General features: G+C 35.7%; 1 protein-coding gene across 4 annotated transcripts in view; it reads right to left on the reverse strand.

Annotated features, from left to right (window-relative positions):
* The window catches only part of pcdh9 (protocadherin 9), a 205,268-nt gene that overhangs the window by 137,152 nt on the left and 52,496 nt on the right, over nt 1–15,620 (reverse strand). For 3 of the 4 annotated variants that reach the window (XM_086290450.1, XM_086290442.1, XM_086290453.1), the window contains exon 3: nt 12,371–12,472. The exons of the other annotated variant lie outside the window; for it this stretch is intronic. In XM_086290450.1, the coding sequence (XP_086146576.1) occupies nt 12,371–12,472 (102 nt within the window). The remainder of the gene's footprint in view (nt 1–12,370; nt 12,473–15,620) is intronic. 4 annotated transcript variants of the gene reach the window in all.

Consider the following 15,620-nt stretch of genomic DNA (forward strand, 5'->3'; position numbering starts at 1 on the left):
TTCTTCTTTTATGTGAGAATTTAAAGCATGCTTGATTTTGTAGTATTGTGAGATTCAACTACATACTATTCCAAAATTGTGACTATCTGCCTTGTGCAATTTGAAGCTTTTAATTTGTGTGTGGTCAAATATGAAACTTTGCAGGAGTGCTGCCCCTTTTTTCATATTTTAACTAGTCAAACATGGTTTAATCTCCATTCCAAAAGTACAAATGCTGATTAATTTTAATGGTAAAAAGATCAGTAAAAAATTTCATGCATTATCTTTAATAGTTCTAGAGATAAGCTTGTTTAAACATTTCCACAGAGTTCAGTGTGCAAAAAATAAAAGCCTGAACGTGGGTCAATGAACCCCTTTTTTTTTTTTTTTTTTTTTTTAAATGCTTGGAAATATATCCATCCATTTGTTTTCTTCTGCCAATCCTTATTAGGATAGGGTGAGAGGCACAGTACATGCTTAACATATCGCCAGTCTGTCACAGGGCTTCACGCTCACATTCACAACTACTGGTATGTACCTTTTGGAGCCACCAGTTAACTTAACCACCCTGACTGCATGGGTAACCCACCCAGACACAGGGAGAAAATGCAAACTCCATAGAGAAAAGCCCCAGTCAGAATTGAACCCAGGACCTTCTTGCTGTGAGGCAAAACCGCTAAAATTTGACAGCAGTCTTCAAATATGTTGAAATTTTTTTTTTTTCATTTTTCAATTTTTTTATTCTAAAAATTGTGTTTTGTAACCCTGTAGTTCAAGACAAAGATCAAAACATTCTGTTGTGTTTGATTTTTAAAGGCAGGTAGTTTCCCACCTAGCTTGCCGAAATTAAAGCCAATCTCCCACTGACTTTATGCTGAAAATAGTTTTGCACTTGATTTGAAATCGTGTGTACTCATAAAAATTGAAAGTAAAAGTGATTGTTTCTATAGAAGATTTTAAAGGGACACATATGTGTTGAACTGTTTTATCAGTTTTCATGTACACTGTTCCAAAAAATAGTAATGTCAAATTATTTTACTGTGTATTTTACAGTTGTGTACTGTTTTTCTAGAATATCATTACATTCACATAAGTAGACTGTGATCTGACACGTCAAATGTAAAATAACATAACATCACTGTAAATGTAATAAAACACAATTTACTTGTTTGTTAAATATATTTTGTTCTACATATGCATATTTAGATTGTAAAAATACATCCAGAAATGTCTCCCATCATGCGTTGGGACATGTGCTGCTGTTTAGATGTTCTTGTCTTATTGTTTATGGTTACGTTACTTTTAACTGTTATCTTGAATGTTGTGTTTACGCCGTGGTGCAGCGTCACTGACAGTTGTTGTTTTGTAGAGAGAGTGCTGTACCATGAGTGACTTCTGTTGTGCTGTTGTTGAACCTTGAGGCACATTGTAGCACCGGCAAGTGTTTTAATAAAGAGCTCCCCCTACCAGCTTGGGGTTAAATAACAAGCTCAATCTCTCTCTGTGAGCTTCTTTGTTAAGATTTCTCTGCATGCCACAATGTAAAACGTTGCACGGACACGCTGTGCTAATTATATATTTTGAAAAAGAAATGTAGAGGTAGGAATTGCAATTAATATAAATAACATGACGCTAAGCATCGGCCAATGAATGTGAACTAACAACAACAAGGTCGCGGGTATGGCTGTGACCGTAGGAAAAAACCCTAATATGAAGGTATTTTACTGTGCATTTTACAGTAATGTTCTGTTCTTCTAGAATATCATTAAAGTTACGTAAATAGACTTTGACTTCACATTTTGAATGTAAATTAACGTTAAATCACTGTAATGTAATACAACATAATTGTCATGATTATTAAATGTATCTGTCTGTACATATGCATATTTAGATTGTTAAAATACATTCACAAATGTATCATGATTTCACAAATATCTGTCCGTTATTTGAAAGATTGAACTGTTGAATTCAAATGTAATGCTATGGAAAAGTATATAACATGATCCCTATAAGCTTGTGTTACATCACATAAGTATTATTATCATTGCTAGTTAGGGCCATCGTGGCTCAAGAGTTGGCAGTTCGCCTTGTGATTAGAAGATTGCCGGTTCGCGCCCCGGCTCGGACACTCTCCGTCGTTGTGTCCGTGGTCAAGACTCTTCACCTACCGCCTACTAGTGATAGCCAAAGGGTGCGATATGGCAGCCTCGCCTCTGTCAGTCTGTCCCAGGGCATGCAATCAATTGTTATTTAAACCAACTGTTAACTGTATATTTCTGTACATTTACGTATTATGATTCATATTTCCACATTCAGTGACCTTGTTTATAGGTAATTTCATTGTTTGATCACGTAAAAATGTTCCTAATTTAATGTCTAAAAGCACTTGGAAAAGGCAGAATCCCATGTCAAATTAGCGCAACAAACTCTATTTTCATTACTGGAAATAACCGTATTTTTATGGGGAGTTATTTTCTGTTATTTCACGGTCGTATTTTGGCGCCCCAGCTGCTGGAATATTACCGTTGTTTTAGGATGTTTTTTTTTAACAGTGTACAGACACGACAACACTTGAATGCATTAGTATATTTGTTGATGTTGATAGGAAAAAAATAATCATTAAAGTATTATCTATTATTATTATTTGTTTATCTGCTGCTGAATTTTAGAAGCAAGTATTTAATCCACAAGCAAAATATGACTTAGTATTTGATGGAGAAACCTTTGTTGACAAGCTCAGTGGTAAGAGATTTCTTGAGGTTCATCAGCTTTTCTTTTTTTGGGGGGCTTTTTTTTTTGGCTTTTTTGTGTTAAAATTAAAAATTCTTTAAATAGCAATTCTGTGAACTGGCGATGAATCACCATCATTTTTGTGACTCATTATCCAGCTGAATAAATTGAACTCTTAACAAATCAGATGATACCCGTTATAGCTAATAATTGTTACTGCAGAATTTCTGCTAAATTCTATTATCAGTAAGGTTGTTCGTAGCATACCTTTCACCAGTTACTGTAGTAATGTATACATCTTGTGTGGCTTGGGTTTTAAAACTTACTTCTTAGCATGATTGTTGCTACATATAAATATACATATATAGCATGATATATATATAGAGAATTTTGGGATAACATTATTTTTAATTCAGATGGTTTTTTATAGCATCTGAGAACTTTGATAGCTTAATTACTTTTCTGGATAAATAAGGCATTAACTCCATCATACTGTACTGCATCTGCTCCAACACAGTGAAAAAGCATTAAGATGAAAATATCAGACAAACAAAACTACTAAGCACTAGATAAGCACCAAGAAGTGAATGTGCTTTTTCTGCTAACTTATTTTGAAAGTGCAACAATTTATGTTCCAGTGTCTCATAACCTCAAAAATGGTCATGGAACAGTTTTATAGGTCAGACATCTGAAACTCCTCCAGCACACCCTGGATATATTCCAACAAGTCAACTGCACTGTGGGTATGTTGTACATACTAAGATTTTTTTTTGTTAGTATCTAGATTTGGACTGCATGTGTTCACAGTACTGGGCAAAACATCAAAAGCTGCCACGATATGCTCTGCCTCTGAGGCTGAATTTTAGTGATCTCATCTAACTATATAATGCTGTAGAAATGGATGAACCTTAACATACTGTAACAATCAGTCAGTTATCTTTTGTGTTGCTGTCAGAAGGATTAATGGTAGCAGAACATCTAACTTCTCCCTTTAGATGTAGACAAAAAAGAAATTATCAGAAAATTAAATTCTTCTTTTTGGCAAAGCCCAATAGCAAACAGTATTCAATGAATAGTGAATAACCAGCTGCTATGGTGATGTTGGGTGAGTTTAACTGTGTTTCTCTGAACAAATTCAGAGCAGTAAATGAATAAAAAATGTTTCTTCGTTGTCAGCGTTCTAACAGATTGGGTTTGAGTGAACTAAAAACAAAAGATTAATAAGAATTGCTGTGGTAGAGAGAAGGAATCTTCTTACAATTTCAAAGTTTTTTGATGATGATTTCCCATGATAAATTGCATGTATTGTATTTCCCAAGGTGCACAGCACGTGGCTGTTGTTGAGTGACAAGGAGTTTGAAGCTGCTAATGTGACTGACAACAGAAAATCATTTGAGCATTTCAAGGGATGACTGGCCCTTGAGAGGATGTAATGTGGCTGGAGGAGATTAAGCAATCACAGCTGTTGAAACTATCTATCTATCTATCTATCTATCTATCTATCTATGGCCCTCATAGATAGAAATAAATCAAATTTCAATAGCAGAAGCACTTAACAGCATAATTACTGGCTCAGAAACCAGTTCATTAAGAAAACATCTAAGGTAAAAGGCATAACTGTTAAGAGCTCTCTTAAAAGTGCAGTTCACAAACACCACAGTAAGAACAACTGTATAACTGAACACATGACAGCAATTAATTACTATGAACTAGGAATAAAGCAGTTCAATGCAGTCAAGATAAGATCACTTTTAATACCAACCTCCAAGATAGTATCAGTGTAATATCCAATCCACAGTAACATAGTTTTTTTTGTTATTGCAAAAAAACCAAAAACAAAACAAAACAAAAAAGCATAACTGCATTCACAGAGAGACCAGAACTGTTAACATGACTTTAATCAGCAAGCAATAAATGCAAAAGCTTGACAACCCCCCCCCCAACACTTAATAGCTTAGTAGGTTAAATATATATAAGTGAATGAACCGTGTATGAAGAAGAGAGAAGGGCACTGATATAGGCCCGATGAGTGAGAAAATAGTGCATTCTACTGAATGAAATTACAGTCTGCATCGTCATAAATCTTCCTGTAGCATAATTATAAGAATATACTGTCATGGCCTCTTTATATATTGTCTTTATATTTACTGTAAACAAATGCAGTGCTGCATGCAGTATGTTTGTTTTGAACAGCGTATTTTTTTAACTGTGTATTTTGTTATGACAACAACATGATGTCCTCTCTGCAGTTAGATAATTAAAAAAAACAATGAGTAAAGGTGGAAAATGAGGTTGAACACACATATTTCCCATGAGAGTGTCCTCTGATTTTACATTTCTTGTTTCCACAGCTCCAATTAACAGCTTTGGTACCAATTAGTAAAATCAAGCCTTTGCTGATGAAAAACCCATGGGGTTATATGTGTCAAGAACTAATGCTTGAGTTAAAAAAAAAGAAGAAGAAGTAAGCGTAGATCTGAATCTAGAATAATTGGGACAATGGGGTAAATGACTTTGTTCTATATATTCTATATGTTGTTAGTCGCTTTAGTCGTTATTTTACTAAGCATATATGTAATAGTGGGTAGCAACAAAGCTGGATCACTTTTACTATTGACATTTTGAGATTTCTTATATCTGAATTGAGAAAAAAAAATACTGTATAGTACCCACTTCCTTCTCTAGTGCTTTTCCTTCAATACCCCCCATATTCGTCTCATCCTAAGCATCCTCTTGGGATAACATGGTATCTAGGTGTGGCTGTGGCAGGAGTATCAATCTGAACTGCTCATGCAACCTGTAGACCTTGCCCAAAGCCAACATGTTTGTTAGTATGCCAGGGATAACAAATGACTTAACATGCTTCCCTCTTTAATAACCTTGTACACCTACAAGACAACAATAACAGAGAAACCTCCCTGAGTGCTCCTTAATTCAATTAAAAAGCATGGACGATGAGCGTGCCATGCAAAAAGAAGACCTCGGAGCAGTGATAAACTTCACAGCTCTACATTTCTTTGAAAGATGTTAGATGGTCTTTTTAAAGTGGATTTTCAGTACCAGTGAATGTTCAGGTCAAATTTTCTTACTATATTTTCATTATAAATAATATTTTCATATATTGTTCTTGTGCATGATTGTTTGACTGCTGACTGACGTGTAGCACAATGTTCTTGATTCAATTACTTACTGTAATAAAAATAGGGGCAAAATTATATTGCATACAAAAATACTACATGAAAAAATAACAGAAAACCGTATGTAACCCTAAGAAGCACACAAATACAAGACTGTGGCACTACTTTGTATAAGGTGCTGCTGCTGTGCTGCTGTTTTTGTAAGTGTACAACATTCACAATTACTGACTTTCACGAACAATAATTTTGTGATGCTCACCCCAAATATCAAGTTAAAACATTTTTACCAACTAACTGCAGTCTGAAACAAAGCAAGAAAATTGTGTGGCTTTTAATGGCAAAAAGTATGAATGTGGTTATTCTGCATCTTCTATGTTTATGTGTCTGTGTTATGTCTGAGGCTATAGTTATGTAGCATGGCGTCCACTGGTATGTCTATATGCCATGTGTACAGTACAGTACAGTACAGTACATACTGTATATGCATGGCATACATAAATATCTATGGCATCTGGGGCCACTGCTACCTCTGTCCACCTGCAACACAAAATTTGACCTAGACATTTTTGCATCTTCTCGAGTCCCCATTATTGGTCCTGTTTTTTGTTAAGTGGTTGGTAATTGGTTCATGATTCATATTGAAATAAGTACAAAAACTAAGGAATCTAAGCGACTATTCTTTACCTCAAGACAAACTATGAAAACCTGCACTTGACGTTTTGCAGAAACAGGGAGAAAACAGAGCCATTATGCATATTTTGAATTTCTTGACCTTTCAACACACTCATCGGTTTTATTCTCTCCATGTCGAATACAGAGAAGTGTATCTTTATCCATGAACCTGGCTCTCTCGCTAATGTTCCTCCTTGTCAGAGACAAAGGGGTTTTAAGACTGGATGATTTGGCAGGCTCTACCACTTGCAGGCAATATTTCAACCCATCCATCTAGCTAGGATAATAGAGTGTCCTTGCCTTTCAGCGCCTTGAGGAGTGACCAGTTATCACTAGCCACCAGCTCTGTTGTTAATAAAACAGGGGATTGGAGGATTGAGTTGAGAAAGAGGATAAAAAAGAAAGAAGGATGGAGAGAAGGGTAAAAGAGAAAAGGGTGCATGTTATTTTGACAGGCGCCTCGCAAAGGTGAAGCTGATCACGATCAGCAGTCAGTTACCAAGCTGGCAGGAGTTCTCTTTTAACATCTTAGCTTTGGTTTCTGTGAAGATAAATTTAGCCCCATCACATCTCTCTTCAGACTGTGGAGAGGGGAGGAGAAGAGAGGAGAGAGTAGATGAGAAGAATTGGAGTGGAGAGGTGGGGCAGACAGTGTTAGGCTGATCTAGCTAATGGCCAAACTGACCTTCACATAAAGTCAAATGGTAAGAAGAGTAAGTAGCGTGTCATACTAAGCCACTGCAGTTTAATCAAGGCTATTTCCATTATGCCAGACTTTCCTACTGCCTTGTGATTTTAAACAAGTAGTTAAAATTTCATTGATTGCTCAGTATGTGTTGCACAACTTCAACATTAATATTAGAAAAGATAAAAATGATATCGGATCGGACAAAAAAAGGGATAAACCATATATGTTTTTTGTCTCATAAAGAGTGGAATACATCTAAACAACTTGTATTTTTTGGTAATTCCTAAATGTAAACAAATTCATTCTTCCTAAGGCAGAAATTTGCAGCATAATTTCAATGATTTTATCTACCTTGGGAGTTTTTTCCATCATGAATTTACATCAGTGCTCAAGAAGTGGAAAGGCTGACTAAAGCATAATAATGTACTGTATATAGGCAATATCATTTGAAATTTTAGGATAGCACAGAGCTGGTTTCATATAAAGTAAAATTACCCCAGGCATATCCTCCACTATCTGGTCTTCATCACATCTTTCCACTTTACAGTCTGTGGAGCATTTCTCTGCTATACCTGATTGAGACATAGTCTCAGGCAAACACTCACAGTGACAACTGCACCTCTCTCAGGATTACTGTTGAATCTCACATTAAAGTTTATATTTATTTATTTATTTTTCTGTCAACATGGTTTGTAAAAATATAGAACAGTTTTTTTTGTGGTATTTTGTTATTGGGATGCAAAGCATAGATTATAGTAAGAGCTTAAAGAGGACTATTGAGTAGTTAAGTAAGTTTCTTTTGGAGTTCTTTTTATATTAGACTTTAAAAAAACCTTGATTAATTCATTAATATCTCTAAGTAGCAGGAGTTACTGTGAAAGATGAAAACTACCTAGAAAAAAGAAAATACATGTAAATAGGACCCAAATAAAAATTTGAAAAGCCCAAATGTATTTTAAAAATCTGTCCATAAAGTGCCCATAAAAAGGGTACCACACTACAAAAACTAGGAGCAAATAGTTACATGTCATGAGAAGCTGTTTAATAAGATAAAGAGTTCTTATGTTATTAAACAGGTGCCAAACCCGTGTATTAGGCCACACATTTTAATTCAAAACTGACTAATTTTTCAGTGATATTGTTTGACTTTGGACAGAATACTTGCCAAAGACAAAACAACAAAAAACATGAGATCTCACAATCTAAAAACTGACTAAAGGAGTTAATCATCATCAGAAAGATTAATTCATTATTTACTGCTGTGTAGTTGTGTTTTACAATGCTCTTTGCAATTGTATAGCTGGCCAAACACTCTTCCTCATCTCTGCTTAAAGCAGTTCATCATGGTCTAAATACTGTAATCATTAATAGATGTATGAATCTATAGCATTTTCCTAATGTGATTTTCCAGCTTGATCAATAAGTACATTTCAGACAATAAAGCACATTTCACAGAATAAAACTGTTGCCCTATACACAGGTATACGTTATAACTCTATCTGACATTGGTTCATTTCAGCTTCCAAAGAAACACCTACAGAGATTGTCCCTGACAGTATGCCTAATGTCGCTTTAGAAGAGGAAGCATGCATAACTGGAATCTTGTATGAATCCTGAAAGTCGCTGATTTGTCACAATTTTCCAAAAATCAATGATTACTTCAAGCATGTTAAAACACACACATGCTGTTTTATCTGCTATATGGAGTAAGAGTAAGCTGCCTAAATTTATGAGTACAAAAATTAGTCTGAAGGTCTACTTTCCTTTCTAGTCTTATCAATATTTTCAGTCAAGACACTTTCAGATTGATTAAATCAAATTGTACGTAATACATCACTAATCTAAGCTTAGCAGCTGGACTTGCATTCCGAACATCCTGCACCATAGTTTTAACGATACATTCTCTCCATTGTTAGATTATGTTTCATCCTCTAATCCAGGTGTACTATAAGTGGCCACACAGTCTCTTCCAGACAGATGTATAAAATAAAGCATCTAGCTTTGCAGCATCTTTACAAAGATTTGTAAACAAATCACACCACCATGCTCAACTCTATGTGGTGTTTTTGCAAAGTTGAACTGTTCAGGGACTACAGCAGTTATAAAGAGGGGTTACAAAGGTACACTTTTGCTGACACTTTGATGATTCAGCAACTGCGGAGACCCAAACCTCCTTTGGAATTAACATCAGTACAAAAACTGTGTGCCGGGAGCTCCATGGCACAGGCTTCCTCTCTCAGCTGTAATATGTAGGTGGTTTGTCTCAAGTTACCTCAGACTAGTTTCATCAAATTCTTACACCTACTGTTCAGTCCTGTACTTTCAGAGACTTAATTAAAGATGTTAAACTTAATTTCCAGTATGCCACTACAGTAATTAAAGACAATCTTATCAGAAACAAGATAAGAGTAATCTGATGTCATAAACAAAAAACAAAGTCCCATGAAACATCAGTTACTTACTACATAGGGCATCTGTCTTGCAATTTACAATGGAAAAATAACTGATTTTTAAATGTATTCTGGTAATTTTATCCTTTATCTAATAGTTTTATCCTTACAGGGACATGTGGCCTGCATCCTGGTTGTTTTAGATTCCCCCTACCCCAATACTTTACAATGGATATAATCACATGGCAGTAAATGCATTGATCTTTATGATTTCAAGGACCACGGAGTGACAAAATTCCCAATAAATCGTTGTGACAAAAGCAGTCTACGAGGATACTTTTCCAATTAGCTAATGGATTCATTCAGCTGTTAAAATGACTCTGGAGGATGTATGTGTGTTGTGACTAGTTTACATGATAACTGCAATACTCCATTTCTATAGACATGATTTCTGAATACAATTAAACCATTAATGAATGCACATGTGTGGCCAAGGACTCTTAAACAATAAACAATCAGCCCAAGCACTTACCAACCAGAGAAGGGAATATTTTCAGCCAGCTGTGCCATTTCACGTTAGTTCTTGCCACATTCCCAACCCCTTTCTCCCCATGCAACAACTCCCCTATGCACTCCGAATGACAGAGGAAAGGAAATTATCGAACACCAATACAATAAAGCTGTCTGGTAACTTAATAGGGCTGCTGAGTAGGGGCACTGTGGCCTTCTTGCTTTGAGGCGATAATGAGAGTCATCATTCCCTCTTGGGCTGGAAGAAAGGGACCTCCTCAGTGGTGATAGTGTGTGTTTGCACATGCATTTGTGTATATGCGCATGCAAGTAGTCTTTGAGATTTTTTTTTAGTCCGGTGAGGCCCAATAAGCAAACAGCATAGTGCTACAACAAAGAAAGATAGATCTCCGACTGAATACAGCTTGGGAGAGATGTCTGAGAAATACTGTTCATTAAATCAGGCTAAAGTCCAAATATTGAGTTTATAAACTTTAGCGAGACACAGAACATGGACTGCCCCATTTATCATATTATTGGTCCCTCAGCCATTTATATGTTTGGGGAATATGTCTCAGGATGATAAAAGAAACCTGTCTCTAACGAAAAAGAAAAGTACCACTTGTTATTGGAATGCAACATGAATTATTGTCTAACAAGAGATCCACAATGACGAATCCTTTTGTTTGAAAGGAAGCCGTGTTACTGCTGGATCCGTAATCATTAGAATCTTTTTTCAAACTGAAAAAAAGAGTTTCTATTTATCTAGTAGGTTTAATGTATTGGTTCAAATTTTTGAGTTTTGCTTGCTCCAAAATCCTGACAGAGATATTTACATATATGCAGCATTCGTAGTTCATTAATACACATTATGATGATGAATGGAACTTTATTCAGGAATTTTGATCACCTACTTTCTCTCTGAGGCCAGTAATGCTGTAAGTTAAACATAGCGCAGTTATAAATGAAGGGATGAGAAGTGAAAGGAATTCTTATGCTCAAAGACATTTGTTTAATTTAATTTCAGCTCCTATGGTGTGTACAGTGTGCTCTTTCTCTCACACTACATCAACTGTCCACGAATGATTTTTAAAACTGGCTTTTACAATGACCCGAGGGTTCAAGCTCCATGATAATAAAATATTCCAACTGTTGTCTGTGCTGACTCTGGCTACTAGAAGTACAATCAGTGCAACACGATGGTGTACCACAGGACTTGATTCCCACCCAGGGGAGTTTAGGTAAGAGAGACCTCATTGTGTTTATACCAACACCTTGTTATCTTTTCCCATTTGCTGATGGTGAGCCCCAAGGGTGAGCAACTTGCAATAAATATTTAATGCTGAGAAAAGGAGTACAACTATTGTGAACAATATTGCTGTTAAATAAATAATTAAAGAAATTAAATGTAATATATCTACTTTCGAATTTAAAAGGCAAAACATATTAGTCCACATTGCCCTTACAGCACATGAGACAATTAATCGATGGCTCCCGTTAAGTAACTTCAAGAAAAACATCAAATCATTCACAGTAGTTTTACACAAAGGTGGTATATGCTGTATAAATGGTCAGAAAATTAACCTCTAACTACTGCTGTGTGTAATATACACTGATGAGTAAGTAATTTACAGGCAGCAAATTATTCCTGCGTTAAAACAGGACAAAAATAAATAAACTTAGCACTGCAGATTGCAATGGAGGCAGAATATGGTTGGAGTCCAAGTTTACAAAACCCCCTGTTCCATGTTGATATAGTGTGGTTGATAACAGTAAGAAAACTGACATCATTAAGATTCACAACTGTGCAAGTAAAGCAACACAAGCCAACCTCCTCCAACCCCCAGATGACTATCAAGCACTGTGTTTTCCAAGCATGGAGGTAATGAGACAAATACTTATTACTCAAGTAAAAATGGCATGAATATTAGCATCACATTAGGCCCCATATTTAATGATGTTGTAAGTACAATATGTCACTGTTACTCGGAGGCAAAACATATTTAAACATTATATAGAGAAGAAGGAGGAAATATGAAGAAACTGCAATCTATTTCACTGCAGTGTCTCACAGAGAAACATGGCTGAACAAGGATGGAAACATGAATGAGAAAATCATCACCATAACAGGCTTTCATATGCTACTTCATGGATACCTGATGTGAAAATGGAACACAAAATGATTAGAGTTGTTAAAAAATAACAAACTATATGAAGTGAATCTACAGTGAGCGATTAGTAGAAGTGGGACCATCAGTACTCACTAAAGGGGTGCAAGGGGTCCAATATTCAGGGTTCAGCTCAGCTCGAGGACGAAGGTCCAGATATTCAGGGTTCAGTTCAGTTCGGGCACGAGTTAATGTTCCCTTCATGGAAGATTGAAAAAAAAAGGTTAGAACTGCTCACTGTGTCATTTTAGATTGGTTGTTATTTATACAAGTAGTTGAGTCCACGAAACCCAATATAAGGTAACTAAACAGAGTAAAAAACACAATATGTTTTTACTAATCACTGTTTAAACTGAATTTACTGTTCAAATTAACTCTTTACCACCTTTATTTGACTGAACAAACTAAGCCTCACTGTTTTCTGTCTCCACCAGCCAGTCGTGTTCAGGTTACATGCATGTCTGTCAAGAGTCATACATGTAATAAACATGGAAATCAGGATGTTGTTCTTAACTCTTGTTTCTAAGTGTTTGGCCAAAAAAATCTATTCCTGATTAAAAGCACAGCTGTAGTAACAACAGCAGATATGATCTGTATGCTTTTGCAATGAAGTTACAAATTCTAGAATATGTGCGCTTCAACCTGCCATCAATTTCGAGGTGAGCACCAAATCTGAATGTCATTAATTCAGTTCATTTAAGTTCACTTCAGTTCAGATCACTTGACTAAGTTATCTTCTGGAGCAACCTGGGTTATGATTCTGAAGAACTGTCAGAAAAGTCTAGTTTCAAAACATTATACTTTCACGGTGAAGTTTACCTTTGATATTTGTGTTGAATGCTGTCATAGCTATAGCATTAGTAAAACACAGAGTTGCAAAAACTAGAATTTGGAAGTGTGAGAGTAAGCTTCAGCATCTAAAAGTGAATCAGTTGATTTTGAGTGAAGAATGGGACAGTCAAATGGACAACACAAAAAAACAGTCACCATCATGGAGGTACAGAAATGTTACTGAGTATCTATAGTAGAGCAATTAAAGAAAAAAAAAAGTAAATTTTATATACATAACATATTTAAACAGAAGTTTCTATAAAATGAAGAGCAAATGAGGTTAGAATCCTGTTTTTCCTTGGGCCTTCTCCCCTAAATGACAGGCTAGTGGAATGGTCTGAATCTGCTGGGCCCCATGAGCTCTATGATGTATACTGTAATTATCTGCTGATTCTCAAAATGGCTGTGTGTAATGAGGCTATGCCGCATGAAGTTCCAGGCATAAATCACTGTCTTTAACTGACTTCCAGATGACCAACAACACAGAGCAGAAGCAGAGAGAAAGGAGGAAATGGGTTATCTGGGTAGCAGAACCACAGCATCCAACTTGTGCTTTTTATCAGCAAAGGCCACATTGTTAGCTGAGCTTGCTGACTTAAGACAGTTGTCTGTCTCTGTTAACTCACATGCACTTATTCAGAGGTATCTGTTTATAGCTTGTCTACCAATGTATTAACTTCTCACAGCTTTATTTAGCTATGCAACACAGGTGGAGACTTTTTAGGAGCTATGCTCATCTGTGCTGAATGGAAACATGCCAGTGAGCCCATCAGGCTGCATGCTGTTCTTGGCATAAAACTGCCTTGACTCACACAAATAATCATAATCAAATGTCATAAACAAGTAAACTGCAGCCGCACACACATAAACTGGAAACATATTCTGAATATTAACGAACGAGGGTTTTTTTTATAGTCATACAGCTACTTACAGAATGTAATGGACTGTATACATAGTTGGGTAGAAACCACGTCATCTTCTTTTAAGGGTTATATCCATATATTACATGCTTTTATCATGACTGCTTATTGTGTTAATTTTATCTTAATTTTACTTCACTTTTATTTTTACATTTTTTTCTTTTCATAGATAAATACTCTTATATAGTAATATGTATAGGGGGTCAAGGGTGGTAACTGCCCCTGTGCTGTAGAGCCTTGCCCTCCCCCCAGCTGCCCCCAAATTTTATGTCTTTAAATACTTGTAAGAACTAATTGCTTGTTTGCCCCCCCCCCCCCCCCCCCCCCCCCCAATTTAAAACTATTATAGCATAAAAAAGAGAAACATGCTCTTTGACTATGTTAGCAATATCTAATTTTCTGTACAGGAAGAATGTGTGCAACCTCAAATTGTTTTAGTGAACCCCTATATATAATCACCATACTACAAAAACACATCAAATCACCTTTAATATTAGGGAGAAATTAGGGAGTATCAACCAAAAAACCTTACCTATATCTTGCTCTATAGCCCGTAATAACAAAAAAATTCATCAACAATTATTTTAATAGTAAGTAAAGATGGCAGACCATCTTGGTGAACCATTTGTGAAACAAATGGCCTCTTTAAGTCCAAAAAATTTGGGGAGTTTCACAAGAAGTTAAATAATTACAAATATTCATTAAATTATATTTAATATGTTTTAAATATATATTTAAAATAGTTATACAGATTTCTAATCTGTCATTTTATTGTTACTTTGGGGCCGTAGTCTATATACCAACTCCATTTATAGTTTACCAGCTGGGACAGCAACCTAGTCCACATTGCTTAGATGTGTCATCTTTATGAAATTTTCAAAATGTGCTATCAATTTACACAACAGATTTACTCCTTAGTGAAGTATTTTACCAGAAACACTGTATCCTTGAGTAAGCAGTTAACTAGTATTTGTGAGTGGCTAACGGTAATTTTAGTTCCTTTAAAACTTTTAACAGTATAAATCTCTTAAAAGTTTAAATAAACTGGAACTGTGCAGATTTGTGTTGGTGTTGCTTTTACTAGACCAATAAAAACAAACTTTTCCTCACAAATGTTCCCCAGCAAATTCTTCCAATTATTTGAGAAAGAAATGGAAATGGGTGAATAGGGTAAAGCAATACTTAGAACCCCGATTTCATTATGCATCTTCGTAATATATTCCGCTTGTCTGTCACTCTAATTAATGGCTGTCCTTCTCCATAAACCGCCCAGAATGTGAGATTATTTATTAGTACCTAGCCATTTATCACCAGCGTGATAAGTGACAGAGAGAGGGGAAGTGAGAGTTGGCAACACTGTAATTGATCATTTTTCACTCGATATAGTCAGAGTGATTGTGGTAAACTCTTGGTTGCAGTATGTGATTCTGTCAACACTGACAACAAAAATAAGGTGCATGAATAAAGCAGGTTATTTAGATTGATTAAGTGCTGGCAGTAACATTAGGTTTCAATAGACTTCCCAATACCTGAACAGAAAATAGTAAAAGATCAGATCTATTAGTAACGACTCTACTCTTGCATTTATATTTTAT

This window comes from Aulonocara sp. 'chitande type north' Nkhata Bay, linkage group LG1, assembly GCF_057382095.1.
Source record: "Aulonocara sp. 'chitande type north' Nkhata Bay isolate Kocher_YH1m ecotype deep benthic linkage group LG1, A_spYH_male_GT1.1, whole genome shotgun sequence".
Classification (NCBI taxonomy): domain Eukaryota; kingdom Metazoa; phylum Chordata; class Actinopteri; order Cichliformes; family Cichlidae; genus Aulonocara; species Aulonocara sp. 'chitande type north' Nkhata Bay.